Source organism: Choristoneura fumiferana, chromosome 17 (assembly GCF_025370935.1).
Source record: "Choristoneura fumiferana chromosome 17, NRCan_CFum_1, whole genome shotgun sequence".
Taxonomy (NCBI): Eukaryota; Metazoa; Arthropoda; class Insecta; order Lepidoptera; family Tortricidae; genus Choristoneura; species Choristoneura fumiferana.
This window is the reverse complement of record NC_133488.1, coordinates 19,156,006-19,173,098: the sequence shown is the minus strand read 5'-3', so window position 1 is coordinate 19,173,098 and position 17,093 is coordinate 19,156,006. Positions and strand designations below refer to the sequence as shown.

The 17,093-nt window shown below is 39.8% G+C and overlaps 1 protein-coding gene across 2 annotated transcripts in view; it reads right to left on the bottom strand.

Annotated features, from left to right (window-relative positions):
* The window catches only part of LOC141436784 (uncharacterized), a 63,554-nt gene extending 46,795 nt beyond the window's left edge, over window positions 1-16,759 (bottom strand). The window contains exons 1-14 of one of the 2 annotated variants that reach the window (XM_074099831.1): window positions 16,635-16,759; window positions 16,146-16,331; window positions 15,047-15,278; window positions 13,927-14,032; window positions 13,128-13,226; window positions 12,194-12,300; window positions 11,489-11,611; window positions 10,346-10,542; window positions 9,758-9,851; window positions 9,131-9,263; window positions 8,555-8,668; window positions 7,404-7,610; window positions 6,692-6,841; window positions 6,064-6,442 (exon numbers count right to left, since the gene is read on the bottom strand). In XM_074099831.1, the coding sequence (XP_073955932.1) occupies window positions 6,064-6,442; window positions 6,692-6,841; window positions 7,404-7,610; window positions 8,555-8,668; window positions 9,131-9,263; window positions 9,758-9,851; window positions 10,346-10,542; window positions 11,489-11,611; window positions 12,194-12,300; window positions 13,128-13,226; window positions 13,927-14,032; window positions 15,047-15,278; window positions 16,146-16,331; window positions 16,635-16,751 (2,244 nt within the window). In that variant the 5' untranslated portion in view covers window positions 16,752-16,759. Of the gene's footprint in view, window positions 1-1,436; window positions 6,443-6,691; window positions 6,842-7,403; window positions 7,611-8,554; window positions 8,669-9,130; window positions 9,264-9,757; window positions 9,852-10,345; window positions 10,543-11,488; window positions 11,612-12,193; window positions 12,301-13,127; window positions 13,227-13,926; window positions 14,033-15,046; window positions 15,279-16,145; window positions 16,332-16,634 lie in introns of those variants that run through there. The other variant, XM_074099829.1, reaches the window with a different exon arrangement.
* Window positions 16,760-17,093: the final 334 nt, after the last annotated feature.

Sequence of the window (17,093 nt, the reverse complement as noted above, 5' to 3'; positions counted from 1 at the left end):
ATAACTGAACTTCCTAAATGTTAATTGAGCATTAATTGAGCTCGAAGTACTAATTTTGTTCAAAATTAACACCTGTATCTAAACATGCCTTAAATTTTTATATTATTTATTCTCGAACCTGTTATGATTGCCTGCTACCTGTCTTAGTTTAAGAATCCCCTCAACTTGCTATTGTATGCTCATTTGCGAATAGTTTAATCAAATTATTAGTGTTACTAATATCTCATTATAAGTGATTGTTATCTTTTTGAGAAATAAATAAATCTTAACCTTATCTCATTACTAACTTTTATGATTATATAGAATAAAATTGATAAGTATCTATAAATGTTACGATTGACTGGTTTTACTATCATGCGACGTTGATTATCATAATAACATAATCTGTCTTTAGACCAGAGAACCAGAAAGCCACACGCATTACGTAATGTTCACCCACCACGCCCTCTAGGAGCTAACGTGCAACATCCGCACATGAACGGCGTAGTGGAAAGTCATACTCTAACGTTTCTGGTAATGATAAAGTAAGCAAAAGCAACTTTCATATGTACGTAGCGTTAAGAAATTTGCCAGAGAATTCTTGTACAATGTGAAGATTTTAAATGCTGGTTTTTGCCATTAATTAATGTATGTTTGATTAATGTTTAAGATAAATTGCGGATTGCGGAAGCACTTCTAGTTGGATTTTATCATTAACTTTAAGAATATGTAATATAATTGCTGATTTGTCATTGCTGTAATGGCAGAATACGATGTATAGTAATAAATTATTCGAGTTGTTTGATAATATTGCTTGTAAACTACTTATACGATTTCTATGTTATGAATGAGTGTTTAAACTAAAACAATTAAATATTTAAATAAGATAACGACTTTTTCATTGTTTCTAGCCCAACCTTCAGAATTTTCACACCCTAGTTAATACATAATTTAACAAAATATTGCAAAAACTGAAAACGAACATATAACAATGACTTCAATTTTACATTATGGGAAAAAATCTCTAATACGCTTGAATTGTCTTTATGAAAATCTTTAGTCATTGTTTTGATAGTCGATAAAAAAGGACAATAAGCCGTTAAGAGCTATCGTTAGATGCCTCGAATAATTAGTTAGAAAAATAATAGTTTACGTACAGAATGACACATTATGAGGCACGTTTTTTGAACATTGAAATTTATATTTAGCTATAAATATCCAGAATCGAACGAAATATTAATAATTCACTTACCTTTGGTAATTTCTCCAATCTTCAGAAAGCACGACCAATCAGAATTAAGCTACACTAGCACATATAAGTGAACAACATTAAAACTAAAAGCTTTCGAAGCATCGAGCACAAAAAGCCAACATAAAGGAAACTATTTGGATAGGTGCAATTGGGTATAATAACATGACATAATATTTCCAAATACGAAAAATAACATATTTTTTTACTAATACTTTATTACAAACGTTTTACTCTTTTGGAATGTTACAGTACAATATACACATCCGCGATACAATCCCTTTTCTATATTTCGAGTGGGTACCTATGTACATTTTAAATTTAAATAACTGGTAACGTTTAGTCAATATTAATATTGTTATAAAATATTAAATAACTACAATACAATATAACCTACGACAATTTGTAACTGAAAGCCTTTGTTATACCAAAACAAACTAACACATTATAATATACATTTTTTGGTATAGAAAAACTTCCATAAACCTAATTTAAAGCTATGAATCTCTAAAAATATGACTACAACGAAACTGTCAGTTTCCAAAGTTCTACATATATATACAAAAACATGAGCCAATAATTGCAGATACTTGTATGACAAGCCTTGTTGGGGTGGAATTATTAACCCTTACAACCATCGGACTCGGGCAGACATGCTCTGAGGATTGGAGAGTTTAAGGTTATCTATTAAAATCAGTCATCGGGTTACTATGGCCAGAGAAGTCAGGCAACTGGAACCACATGCACTAGTCTAAAACTATGGTTAGACAGTCCCATTAGGTATCCCCACTGACCTTAGCAGTTGTACTTTTTCTTGGCACGAAAGCTGGCCGCAAGTTTGGCCTGATGGGTTTAAAATAGAGCTTTCTTTCGGTCGTCGTTCTTGGAGCTTCAGTGGTAATGTTTCTTGCTGCAACTTTAGGAGCAACTTTTGGTGTATTCCCTTTTTTTCTAAAATCTACGGGGACGTTTTGAGCTCTGTTGGCAGTAAATCGGGAATTGCTTGGGTTAAAACCGGATGTTTTATTGGATTTTAGAATATTTGTAACTACGGTGGCGTTAATCTTTTTGGAAGTTCGAGGTACTGGGTTAACTCTTGTCAAGTTGGAGGGTTTGATGATAGGTCTTCTCGGGAAAGCGAATTTGCGCTTTGAGTCTAAGGGAGATATTTTTACCGTGGTGACTTCTTCAGGCATCGTCTCTGTCGTTGACGGTATTTCTGTTGTAGTTACTTCAGTTTCAGTTGTTACTGTAGTGGGTTGTGTTGTCAAAAGCTCTATAATTGGGCTAGTATTCGTTTTTTCTGTTGACGTCGTTAATACAGTTGTGGTAGCAGATGATGTTGTAGATGTTTTCGGCAAAATGGTAATGTTAATCGGATACTGTATTGTCGAATGATCCACTGACGCTCCTTGAAATTCTTGGCCCTTCGCAAATGTCACTATGCTACGTCCCACCTCAGGTTTTAATACTTCTACTTTTACTATGTTTGCTTCTTCATTTTGTGTAGGAACCGACGCCGAGTAAACGACAAAAGGTTGAGATCCCTTTTCATCGCTTATTTTTTTAGCCATCTTTGGATTTTCAGTTTTAAATAGCGCTTCTAAAGGTAATGTAGATGGATTAGTGAGCATGCTACGAGGAGTGATTATTTCAAAGCTCTTGGCCGCCTTATTTTGTTCATTTTCATATGCTGCTGGAACAAACTGCCATTGGGGGTACGCATTTTCGCTGCTTTTATCCAATTTTTTATCATCGTTAATATAACTCAAAAAATCATCACTCTGAATGTGCTCAACTCTGTGTTTAGGAATATCGTTGCTAGGTTTATTTGCCTCTTTAGTTACATGCCTATAAGCTTCGTTGATACTCTCGGAAGCTACTAAGTTCTCCCTAGGTCCTTCAGCAAAATTGCTTAATGCTCTGGCATTGCGTCCTTCGTCGATTCGTATCGGGTTATCTGGTGGATTTTCTACAGGGTAGATGTGCCCATATTTAGTCAAATAAATAGGGATTTCATCTTCTACAATTTTGATTAGGCTAAACCGGCTCACTTCTCCAATTTTATCGACCATAGGTTTCTTTTCAATCATAATCTTACCTTCTTCAATAAGCCGAGATTCATTATTTTTGTTTAATCTATGCTTATCTAGTTTTGATGACACCTCAACTACTCTACTAACAGAGAACAGTTTGTCAAATTGTGTTTTTATGATTGGTGCAGCTGTAGATGCAATTGTCGTTTCGAGAATTGATTTTGTGGTACCTTCTGTATCTTGATGAATATTTTCTGTTTCAGTTTGTGCGTCAAATGTAGTATCATGAGTACTAGGATAGTTTGTTGTTTGTTCGGTATATTCTAAGAAATCATCACTGTTATTGTCGATTTCCATTTCTTCAGTAGCAGTTTCATATTGAATAGTGTTTGTTGAAAGAGTTTCAGCAATGTCTGTTAAAGTTGTTCCAGAAATTTCGGTCATTGACAAATAATCATCTCCACCTGTACTCATATCAAAATCAGTAGAAGCATTTGTTGAGGTCGATTCCTCAGTGACGTCATTTGTTGTTTCAGATGATTCACTTTTAGCAGTTTCAGTTTCAGTTTCAGTTGCCGGTAATGTGACCGGTCTGTTGTATCCTGTTGGCACATTTTGCACTCGTTTTGACTTTGGATCTACAGGTTTATTAGGACTTGATCTATTGTATATGGATGTTCTATTCTGTGAGGTGCCAAATCGTTTAGGTAACTCAGTTGTGGAAGTTGACGTTCTAAATGTATTGGAGTTGACTACCCGGGGTTTGTATGGTTTTTTTGAAGTCGTTGTGGGCTTATCCTCTTCTGAAGTCTCATCGTCTAACGCTTCCTCAGAATCTTGGAAATCATCGTCGTTGAGATCAGGTTTCCTTGTAAATAATTTACTAGGTGGAACTAACACCAGTTCTTCTTCTGGTTCTACGTCAAGAATTTCTTCAGAAAATTCTTCATCTTCAGGTTCTGGAGTTGTGGTAGATGTAGAAAATGGACGTCTGGTAAACGTCCTTGAGGGAAATGGTCTTCTCGAACTAGGCTTTATTGTGTCTCTATCGACCGTAGCCGGGCTAGTGTAAACACCAGGGTTGAATTTTCTGCTAAACGTTCTACTACTGAGTGGTGATGAAGATTCCGTTGTGGAAGTAAATATCCTTTTTGCTGGCCTGTAAGGTGCTCTTGACCTTGATGATGGCGACGTCAATGGAGTTGTGCTTGTAGTAGTTGTTTCTGGGGAGGGTTCTTCTACTTCAGTAGTTGGAGATTCACTTGATGGTTCAATTGACGGCTGGCTATCATTTTCCGATAGGTCAATAGCTTTTTGACTGGTCTCCAATAATACGTCTGGTTTGTTTGTGTTATCACTAGAAACTTCTTCTGGAGTTTCTTCCTTAGTATAACTTTGACCTGTTTGTTGATTTTCAGTCGTAACTTCTTCGTTGATTTTTTCTTCTTCTTTTTCAGAATACTCGTCTTCTTTATTATTGTCTATGACTTCTGCTATTGCTTCTTTTTTTGGTAATCGAGTGGTTATTATTGGTGCCTCTGTGAAAGACGAAGTAAGCGAAGGTCTCGTTTTTTCACCATAGTTAGTGAGTATTTCCGTTGATGTATCTTGGTTAAATGAATTGAGTGAGTCTATTGATTTGGCAATTATCCCTGGTTCATCTTCGGCTGGCTTAATCTTCTTCCGAATAACTTTACGGATTTTATTTCTTGGCGTAATAGGCGTAGAGGGTTCAGTAGCAGATTCATGAGACACCTCAGAAGCAGGAGTAGATGTGGGTCTACGTCTTATTACCCTGAACTTTCTTTTACCTAAATCATTTATTGGAATAGTTTCTGTCGAAACAGTACTTTCAGCTGTAGAACTGGAAGGTGTTCTCAACCTTTTGATAACTATTCGACCTTTAGGGGTATCACTTGTTTCTTCTTCTTCTTCGTTTGCGTCAAGATCCTCGTGTTCTTTTTCTTCTATTGCACTTTCGGATAAAGTGATATCTTCGTTTTTATCTTGTTCTTCTTCATCAACATCACTAGTCAAAGTTTGTTGAGTTGATGATTGTCGAGAAGGAAAAGATACCCTTTGAGCCTGGACTATAGGTTCAGCAGTTGATGACGACGGTCTTAGTCTGGTAAATGAGAATTTTGGTGGCGTTTTCTTAGTAACAATTTCATCAACGTTTTCCTCAGTGTCATCGTCAGCCGTTGTAGCCGGTGTTGTTGATCTTGAAAATGGCCGTGGTGTAAATCTCGCGAATGCCGGGCGTCGCGGTGCGACTGTTGCTTCACTCGTGCTGAATTCTAAACCTTCAGTCGTGGAACTTACTGTGAACCTGCCTCGACCTCTTGACAAAAAGCTTGGACGCCTAACATCAAGTGTAGCTGCAGACACTTCACTGTCCTGAGCTCTGTCAGCTAGAGTTGTCGAAGTTCTGCCTCGAAACCGTCTCGAGGTGAAACTTTGTCTAGACACGAACGTGGGAGTTTCATCGTCAGAGTTAAAATCTACAGGAGTTAACGAAATTATCTCATCTTGTTCTAAGTGAGGGCGGAACTGTCCTCTCGGAATAGTGGACGCTTCAGCGGGAATCGAATCATCGGTAGAAGACTGTAACCTACTCCTAAATCTCCTGATTGGCCTGACTTCTCCGGCAGCCCTGGCACCGTTAATTTCCCTGCTATCGGGTGTAGTGGATCTAATTTTTCTATTGAGTTCAGCAGTTTCGTCCGAGTCCGATGTGATTTCGTTGGGTCTGGCTACAGGCCGACGGCGGCGTACGAAAGTATAATTCCTGGAACTCACCTGGGTGGTCGATGGCACCGCTGTAGATGTGGGGGTGGTGGTGGATCCTCGGCGGCGGAGTATGGTGCGCCTGGTGGAAGCGCTTGAAGGCGCCGCAGTCGTAGTGGTCGTCGTGGTCGTAGTCGGTGGTTCAGTAATCTCTGTCGTTGATATCGGCTCGGGGGAAGTTTCAGCTTCGGGGGAGTTTAACAGGGATGAAATTTGAACTGAAAGGACGGTAGTGGGTTCTGGGGTGTCAGGTTCTTCCGAGGGAGGGGAGGTGGTGGAGCGAGACCTTACTATAGACGTGTATTGTGGTTGCGATAATAACGATGGAGAAGATATTTCTTTTTCTAAGATCGTTTCCTGAGATTCCTCTTCAGGATCTGGAAGTTGGTACCTGTTGTGACAAAAAATAAAAATGTCAGGTTTCTGAATCAGTCCTGAGGGAAGAGCAGAGCATGGGCCATCTGACATGTTTTTCAAAAGTCAAATTTGTATACTACTTTCATGAACTGGCATTAACGAAAGAAGAAAAAGGATGAAAGACGGAGAGAATGAGCGAGAGGCTTTTGCCCCGCAGTGGAAAATTACAGTGGTAACAAAATAAATTGAGTAAGTAATAATTAAGATTTGAGTTGCTTCTTACTGTGCAGTGGTAGTTTCCTCGGTAGTTGGTCGCTGTCTTCGGATGGTGACGTATTCGGGTATGTTCTCGCGACGGGCGCTCTGGATGTCCAGGGACTCTGGCGTGTCTGATACGGCCACGAACGATGCGGGACGTTCAAATAGCGCGTTCCTGAAAATAAATTAGAAATATTTTGTGTAACTTGCTAACAAAAGTTTAAAAAGTGCATCTTAATGAATAATTAATAAAGAATTAATTACTAACTAGCAGTTGCCCGCGCCTCCGTCCACGTAGAATTCATTTATTGCTGTCCCGCGGGAACTATGCAATTTTCCAGGATAAAATTATTCTATATCCTTCCCCGGGAGTCAAACTATCTGTTTACCGAATTTCAACTAAATCCGTTCAGCGGTTTAGACGTGATGAGGTAACAAACAAACAAATAAACATACTAACAAACATTCGCATTTATAATATTAGCGGGATAATCAATTAGTAACTAATAATCAAGCAATGATTTGACTGATGACAATTAATATAATAAACTAGTGTTAATTCTGTACTTAACATTTAATTTGCTGCGTCCAACAGGGTACATAGGTACTTGAGTGATCTCCTAGTTAAATATATCATACTACCTCTAAAAGCATTATGTGCAATCAGGTATTGAGTATTGAGGAACGTAGTTACTTGGGTCAATCAATGTATCCTACATCTAAATCTATCTAGTTACCTGGAAGCTGTATCGTCAGCAGTGTCAGAAGTGGACACGCTGGGCCTGGCCCGTCGGATATTGACGTACTGCAGTGGTTTGGCCGTGGTGGCGACTTTGGTTTCCGGGTCGACGGCGCGCGCGCGGCTCGGCCGTACCTCTATCTCTTCCTCGGACTCGACCGGCTCTTCCGTGGTAGACGCTCGGGCGCGGTTTATGGTCGTGTACCTTGATGATATAATTTATAGGTGTTATAACAGTTTTGTGGTAGCCAAGTAATTTGACACTACAGCATCTAAAGCAGAGCATTGTGGGTTCAAACCCGGGTTCCCAACATCGAATTTTTCGAAATTCACCAAGAGTTCAACGGCGAAGGAAATCATTGCAAGGAAACCAATTGCGAAGCAAGTGAGAATTACAATTACTACCTCTCATTTTGAAAGGAGGTCTGTACACAGCGGCAGCAGTGAGATGTATATAAATTGGAGGAGGCCGGAGGTGATATACAATACCCTGCGATAAAAATTGCAGATCGGTCTTCGGAAAAAGCCAACTGGCTGTTTACGAGTATTTCCGAACACTGACGACCGTCCATCAATCATCGTATTTATTAAGTGACGTTTTACATCAAATAAATACTGCACCTTTATGGACTTAATTAGTTTACGTCAAATTAATGGCGTATAAACTTTGGATATCTATAGAGAGTTGTTGCAACTACTAGAAAAAGGATAGCTACCTCTTTTTCCTAAAGATGCCATCGGACAATTTGAAGTTTTGGGGGAGTTTCAACAACTCTTTATTATATATTTTCATCTAAATGCGTCCGTACTCTATTGCACCTGTACAACGACTGACAAACGTCACATAAGTAGTGTGTGACAACATTCTACGAAGCCGAAATTAGCCGAGTCTTTTTCCAATTACCGATGTGCAATCTTTATGGCCGGGTACCTACTGTAAATTGGATTTGGAATATTTTATCCCATTAAAAACTTTAATGTAAATTCCATCTATAAATTCCTGTGTCACAAACCGCTTGACCTTACCTCCACTCTTAAATGTGTGATGTAATTAGATGATCCCTTCGATGGCAATGGAAAAGAACATTGAAGATCCGTAACGTGACAAAACTTAGTGCTTTCTGAATTCTAAGAAGTGGGATAACTTACTGTGGCCTATCCTTTCTGAGCAACTTGTCGTTGTCAGCAGTCGCCGCTAGCCCCGCGTTCTGTGGTCCTCTTTGCCTGCTCTGGCCGCTTTCGAAAATATTATTACTTCCTTGCCTGAAAATATAAGTAGGTACAATAAATATAATTGAATACAAATAATCTTTATTGAACGCCGCAACACACAAATAAAAAAGCTAGGTAATAGATGACCTGTAAATAGATAGAAACAATTTTGGTGGTATATTGATACAGTAAACTTTTTTATAATCCATTAACAGGGAATAGCAACCAAAATTTTAAACACAATAGTAAATTCGAGCGTTTATTTTATTTGATTTACGTGGCTTTCGAGGTTATCTAGTAGAAGTACAACAGGACGTCTAAAAAAAAATATCGAAAATATCATCTAATTATAGTTACAGCCCATTCAAAACAAAATGTAACCACGAAAATTGAGGGCTTAATACCCAATACTTTTTGCTGGTAATTTAGTAAAACTTGGTGGGCCCAAATATTTTTGGTGGTAATTTAATTTTCTCCCTCTTTTTAAATCCACCAGGTACTTTTAGAACTTACTTGGACCTAGCGATGGTACGTTCCAGCACTTTCTTATACAGGTTCTTGTTGAAGCTCGATGGTGTTGTCGTGATGGCTCCATCCGAGCTGGAGTCTGACAAGTGCAACTGTTTTTCTAATTGTTCCACCCCTCCTGAGAATGGAAGAAAAATATCGACGTTATAAGAATAGCTCAAAAGACAATTAGTTTTTTTTAAAAAAATAGTTCTCATCATCATCATCAGCCGGAAGACGTCCACTGCTGAACAAAGGCCTTAAGGTACCTTAAAATGCCACAATTATTAATGACAACTAGCCACTTGCGTGTATCGGTTGCCTGCAACTTTCACGACGTCGTCACTCCATCTAGTGGAAGACCTGCCAACGTTTCGTCTTCCGGTTCGTGGTCGGCACTTCCCTTCCCTTTCTTTTGCATGACAAAATCCAAAATGAAATTCCCGAAAAACTAAAGTCACCGACATAGCTCGAAGAATATGTATGTTAGTATATTTATTAGGAAATCTACTAACCACCCATAAAGTCTGTGGTTATAGCAAACGTAAGACGCAATATGCTGGCATGGTAAGTTAAGTAATAAAGCTTACAAAACGTAGTATCAATAACATCGGAAACATGTTGAATACTTACCGACTTTCTTGATCAAATCAATCAACTCCTTTAAGACCTTCGGGTCTTCGGCATCCACATCTACTGAGTCTTCCACATCATCCTCATATTCTGCCTGAAAATCAAAGGAAAAGCAAGGTAATTATATAAATTCAGTGTTAATTTTTGCTAAAAATATAATGTCAGATTTAAAAAAAAACCCTAAATTCAGGATAGAATCGCAAAATTTCAACCGCTAGGATTAAGGCAGCGTTTCAGAATTCTCATGGAAATTATTGCAAAATCCAAGAACTTTAATTTGACTCCTAGATCTAATGGTTTACGTGTGCAAAGCCGTGAGTAGAGGCTAGTTAAAACGAGGGTTGTTATAAATTTGACGCCAAAGTCTCTCTGTCTTTGGTGTAGCTCTCAAACGGGTGGATCGATTTCGACGCGGTTGTTTTTATGGCTTGCGGTATTTCTTATTTTGTGGTGGTTTATTTATGAATTGGCGGGTTTGGTGGTATTTTTCAATAACCTCGGTTCAACTGTTTTTGAGATATTGAACTTTGAAATGGGTTTTTCAACTTTTATAAATTGGAAAAGTTATAGATAAAAATGATTTAGTACCTCTGGTTGAGCCGTAGTTGTGGTACTAGTGGTCCTAAACAGTACTGAGCTCTTAGTGCTCAGCTTAACGGGCTTCCTAGTGGTAGTGGTGGTGGAGGCAGCTTTTGTGGTGGGGGCGGCTGTGGTGCTGCTTGGGATCTTACAGAGCACATTGCGGGCGAAGTCGCAGGAGTCTGCTGCCTTGTTGAAGAATAGACCTGGAACATGGAGAGTCCAGGTTATAATTTTGAGTTTTGTGCTGACTTATATTTTCAAAAATCAGTGAGTTTTTGAAGTTATATTCATTATCTTGGCCTAATCGCGTCCCACTGCAGGCCTCCTTTTGGCTTGGACCATATTTTCTACGCAGGCGTAGTGCGGATTGAAGATCCAATACACATATACCATTGAATTTCGGTGGTGTGTGCACAACCCTCTGCTTCAGGCTATGGGTTAAACCACTAAGCTACCACAGCTTCGTCGCGGAAGAGTTGTTCTAGACGTCCTTAAAACAGTGTTGGTGAGAAGAAAGTTTTTGAAAAATTAAGCAGAAAAATGACGTGCGTATAGGATAGATAGATAAAATTTATATGTGACGATCAAGTTATATAACGTTCAAGGAACTTAGGCTCCGGTAGGAAATTCCAATGTTGATATTTAAGTTATTTGGATAATGAAAGACTAAAAAAACTCTTTTCTCAAACATGACATGAAAAATATTGACGTTGTGTTACAAATAATAGGCCGGGAAGTATCGCGCTGCAGGCGCTGCGGCTCGCCTGCCTGCGCGCGGTCACTCTAGCGGCCTGATAAGAGATTTCATACAAATTTCCCGTCCTCGGCCGGCAATGCGACCGTCTTGTTGCAACGCGAGCTGCGGCACGGCGCGCGCCCGCCGCCAGCACCACCGCCCGCAGCTGCCGCTCCAGCAGCCACACAACATAGCTGCGAGACTAGCGTCCCGCCAGCTTAATTTCTTGTTTTTTTTTTATTTATTTTTTATTTCATGTCATGTTTGAGAAAAGCACAGGCAGACAGCAAGGGGCCGAGCGTAGCGACGCCGGATAGGGATGCGACCTTACTTCCAGGCGTCTACAGTAATGTACTATTAAGCGTATTGCTGGCCGTTAAAGAAAAAGAACAAAATTTGGTGAATGATCTTACCGGAAGGACAGGTGAATTGATGAGCCACGATGCCGAGGTTGGAGGGTCCAGAGTCAAGGCACCAGAAGTACTTCTTGCAGTCTCGCGGATGCTGGAAAAAACCTTCGTCCTTGCACTTGAAGTCTGTAAAAAAAGATTCATAAAATAAAAAAAGAGTTCATTGGTAAAGTCACTTCTGAGGCGGCGTATTGTCTAACGCGCTGATATTCGCGATCACATTCGGTATTTCTTTCTACCCTCATCTAAAGCCGTGTGACAGAAAGTAATGCTGAAAACGATTGTTTCCAAGTGTGTAAAACACTAAGGCCTATATGATTTACACCTTCAATATTTTTTGATGAAATTTTACATACCTACACATAACCTTTGATATAGGAATCCGGATTCTGTTATCTAATACCTTTAAACGAGCAATTCTTATAATACACTTAATGTAATGACTGGATGGATTTAGTATTAAATTTAGAAGATGGCTAATATTCCGAGTAAGAATAATAATTGCTACTATCTGCGACTTTATCTCTGCAAATTTTTGGTACAAAAGGTATTTTAAGTACTCGTTAACTTTTTGTGTCTCAAAATCTATAAAAGTTTTGCATGAACGAGTAACATCCTTACCAACTTTCTCGTTCGTATAAAGTTATTGACTGACGCTTTTGTGGTTGAAGTAGCAGGTGTGAGGTTATGATTCAAGTAAGAAGTTACCTGCTCCTGGGTCGGGGGTGGTCGGCGGCTCCGGAGTGGCGATGGTCCAAGTTGGTGTGGTGTCCTTTGCATTAGATGAGCCGCTTTTTCTGTTGTTCGTCTTTGCCCTGAAACCACGCATGCAGACAATGAATTCCTGCCACGAATAGTGCAAAATAGAGTACCTACTTTTCCCCCAGGCAGTCAAAATTATAAAAACTGAACTTTTTAGTTTCGCAATGTTCGTCTATCTATCCCCGCATCATAGTTAAAAGATTCTTAGCACATACTTGAAAGTTCGAATTTGGCATGAGCGTATTTCTAATAATCACGCTGACAAAGTGGATGATTTAAATTGTGATTAGCTTCGTAGTAATATGCGCCAAATATTCAATATTAAGTTTTGATCGACTGTTAGCCCACTGGGCTGTGATTAATTTCCTTTTGAATTTGTCATACCTATATACTACCACAATGATTTTTTCCAGATTGTTAGCGTTTTCAGTTTAGCTTATGAGGAATTTTTGGGAATACTTGGGATTTTTTGACTCAGTCTAGTCACGCCTTTGATGCGGTACAACTCAAACTTTGTTCAAGGTATAGTTATGTAAATATTTCTTTAAAAAGTCCAGCAAAAACATTTGCAGTGGATGTTATAATTATAGTGTATGTATGTAAACTCTTTATTGTACAAAATAAGTAACAAGCACAATTGACAGACATTGCGATATATGTATAATCGAACTTATCCTTTTAAGGGATCTCGACCAGGCAACCTTTTAATTAAATTATTTGTATGCACCTTGTATAACACAAGAGTGAAGTAGGTTACCCGGGGTTAATTTTATTATTGTCAAAATGTATGAAACTGATTTGCATAACCCAGGGTTAATAATAAAGTTTATTAATTGCTTGCAAGTAGTCTTAAGGGTAAATGGATGGAGAGTGTGCTTACTTGGCTGCTGGTCTTGCCGTGCTGGTCGTGGGTCGGTTGCGACGTCTGCTGCTCGAGCCTGATGACTTGGGTCTCTCTACCACTGCATTGTCTGTCGATCTGTAAGAAAAAAATCGTTTTGATTCATTTTGTTTCTTTGCGCAGTTTTGCTTCAATGGTTTGATCCATGGCCCCCTTTTTTGGGGTTTTGGGATTTATGGGCAAAATTACAATTGGAATTTACGTGAATAAAAACTTTAAAGCAAATCAAAGACATATGTGTTTCCCGATTTGCGCTATGTCTGCGTAAAAACTCTAGCCTAAGGCCTCTCATTTATTTATAGTGCAATGAGCGTCTATAGTTGTTAATGATGACAGTCTGTACCTATTAGTCAGTGGAGGGCATACATATTTTTGACATGACACTTGTACTATTATCTATTCTGTAACATGACCAAGCAATCACTTATTTATTTGAGATAGAAATTAAGCATGTATTTATTTTGTGTCTGCTATTGTATGATTATGTGCGACTCACTATCAAACTTGTAATAACTTCACCAACGTGTATTCCATAATCATACAATAAATTAATTATTATTATTATCTATACAACCTTAGTGTCAAATACAAGTATACATCCACCTTATGGTTACTGGCGTGATATCGTATACTCTTCTTCGTCTTGTGATATTATATTTATGCCCCTGTACGTTCGTAGTCTATGCTAGCGCGAGCTACCACTATAGTCAAATTACTGAATGATTTGGTAATGATGATGATGGTAGGTATTTGCCATAAAATTATAGTTGTAGCTTACCCGATTTTGGAAATGTAAGTCTCCTTGGCTGCCTCGATGAGCGGGTAAGGCTTGCCGTGGCAGGTACCGCGGAAGTCGTCGTTGTCGATTGACCAGAACATGATGCCTGAAGAGGAAATATATAACGGTTTAAAAAATAATAAATAAATTAGAAAACTCTCCAAGCTTCTCCTCCCCGTAATAAGCTCAAGTGAGTTGGAGTTGTGAAGCGGGGTTTTTAGCCGGTGAGAGTCTGACACTAAGGGGCTGTTTCACCATCCATTGATTAGTGTTAACTGATGGTTAAATGTGATGCCGTCTCTATTTGTGTTGTTCGAATAGAACAGACCAGACCAGACCAGACCAGAATTACCGTCAGTTAACACTAATCAATGGATGGTGAAACAGACCCTAAATATCTACTGGGAGGGCCCTCCCTTTCCAGTCGTCCATAAGTCACAGATATAATGGAATGCATCCGCCGGAAGAGCGGATACACGATGAGGGTGTTCCAGCTGCAGTCGCGCCACTACGTGCACTTCAGCTCGTTTGTGGTGCGCGTGCCGCGGCTGCTGTTGGAGACCATCGCGAGTGCTGCCTTCTGGCCGAAAGACGTCGTGTTCCGGCGGTTCCGGGGCACCATGCCGCAGATGAATGCGACGTCGGGGACGGTGACTCAACGGGGTCACGCCGTTTTGTCACCAAATTAGTTTTAAATAATTATTGATTATAAATATGTATGTTAGTCGGTAAGGTGTTTATTGTATGGGCCAAGTTGCCCGAAATAAATGAATTTATTATTATAATGGATATTTCCCGACTGCACGCCGCGATCTCTGCGGCGTGGAAGGCAAGAAACCACTACACTATTTTCCTAAAAAAGTCTTCATGTAGGTTCACTACAACTCCTCGTGCGACGACCATGATCTCATTCTCAAGAGTGTAGCGACAGCGACTTAGGGAGCATTTAAAAGTATTTTATTTATTTATTACTTAGCTGGGCTTCCAGCCTTTTCGGCTTTAGTAAAACATTATTGTGTACCTCATTGTTACTTTTTGTGACAATGTTAATTATTTAGCCGAATAAACATTTTCTTTCTGTCTTTCTTTTTTCATAAAAGTATTTTTAAAGCTATCTCACCTCCTAATCCGTTTTCAGCCACATACTCCGCCTTCTTCTGCACGATATCAATATCGTCATAGCCGACCCACTGGTTCCCTTTGTACGCCACGGGACCCATAGCGCTCGGGTTGGGGTGCACAACAGTCCAGGGTTCGTCTTCTGCTTCTTCCTCGGACGATTCTTCATCAGACTCTTCGTCATCAGAACTGATAGCGCGCTTAGTCTTTTTGCTCTTTAGAGCTTCGCAAATCTGGAATTCAAAGTTAATAATGTTGAGTACTTACATAATTAAATTAATGTTTTATTATGTAATATTAAATTTCTTGGCTCCTCGTTTTTTTTTGAAAGCTCCTATAGATTAATAATTGCACCACTTGCTTTAATCTGCTTCTATTTTGTCTCTTTTATAAAAGTTGACTGTAAGGGGTTGCTTTGGTAGCCCTCAGGCTGTCTCGTGCACTATTTCATAAACATTTATTTGGTTTTATCTGTCCTCGTAAAAAAGCCGTGGTGGCCTAGTGGTTTGACCTATCGCCTCTCAAGCAGAGGGTCGTGGGTTCAAACCCCGGCTCGCACCTCTGAGTTTTTCGAAATTCATGTGCGGAATTACATTTGAAATTTACCACGAGCTTTGCGGTGAAGGAAAACATCGTGAGGAAACCTGCACAAATCTGCGAAGCAATTCAATGGTGTGTGTGAAGTTCCCAATCCGCACTGGGCCCGCGTGGGAACTATGGCCCAAGCCCTCTTGTTCTGAGAGGAGGCCTGTGCCCAGAAGTGGGACGTATATAGGCTGGGATGATGATGATGATGATCTGTCCTCGTGTCTGTATCGAAATAGGTACAAATCAACCAATTTTGCTAGTTCAATTTGACTCAGTTCTAATATTCGGATTGAGTTGAAATTTGGCATACATAATGTACGAGTAAGTTGGATGACAATACATTTTGAACAAAAACACTTATGTATTTCTGAATATGTAATTTAAGTACCTGGAGCAACTCTTTAATTCCTTAATTACATCGTGGATTTCATTAACATTTGCATATAAGACATCCGTGCCAAATGTAACGTCTATAACTTTTGCATTTATATTAGGGGAATTGTATCTCTTACCTCGTAATACGCCAAGTACCCCTTCTCCCTGGTGGCGTCCCCTTGCTCTCCCGGCCCGTCCGCCGGCGACCCGATCTCCACGGCATCAGCGTTGAACAGTGTATACGAACGGCCGTACGTCGGAATGCCGAGCACCAGCTTGTCGCGGTCCGCGCCATTTTCCAGGTAATATTTGATGGTGTAGTCCTGGAAAATTAAATTACGTATTTAGGAATGACTCAAAGATCCTAAGAGCCTCCACAAATTTGCACGGACGTGCTTGTTTCATGTCTACTCATAGAGCATCGCTGCGTGAGGCGGGGCTCTGGTCTATTAAAGCCTATTTCGAGGATGCCCTAAAATGTCGACCCATCGATTTCCATTAAGACAAAAAATCATGCTATTATCAATACATTACGGAACCTCCAGGCAAATAAGTTACTAGTGACAGATCGAGCGCCGCATTGTAACGCTACTAGAGCCGCGTCCTGGCTTAACACATGTACTTACGATATTAAGCTCATTGTCAACGCTGTACTCGTTGGGTTCTTCGAGCGGGAACAGTGGCGCGTGGTGGTTGACAGCTGGCTCGAAGGCTGAGTGGTAGTCGTAAGTCAGCAGGTTCATCCAATCCAAGTAACTGTAAAGAAACATGGGGGTGAGAACACTGTTAAGAAAATTTAAAGGTCCTACAGATAAGGCTAGTACCATCTACTCGTACATCTGTGAAAGCAATATAAATCGTCCCATCAAACCCCATCCCCATCTCATCCCTATCCCTATCCCATCCTCATCCCAATCCCCAAACCATCTACATGCCATCCTCAACCACTTCCCGTGCCATCCCCGTCCCATCCCTATCCCAACGTCCCAACTTGTATTTTCAGACAGATGTATTTAACCTAGGTCTCTTGAAGGCTAGAATGAAAAAGCTTTAGGTACTGAACCAGTTAAATATTCGTATACATT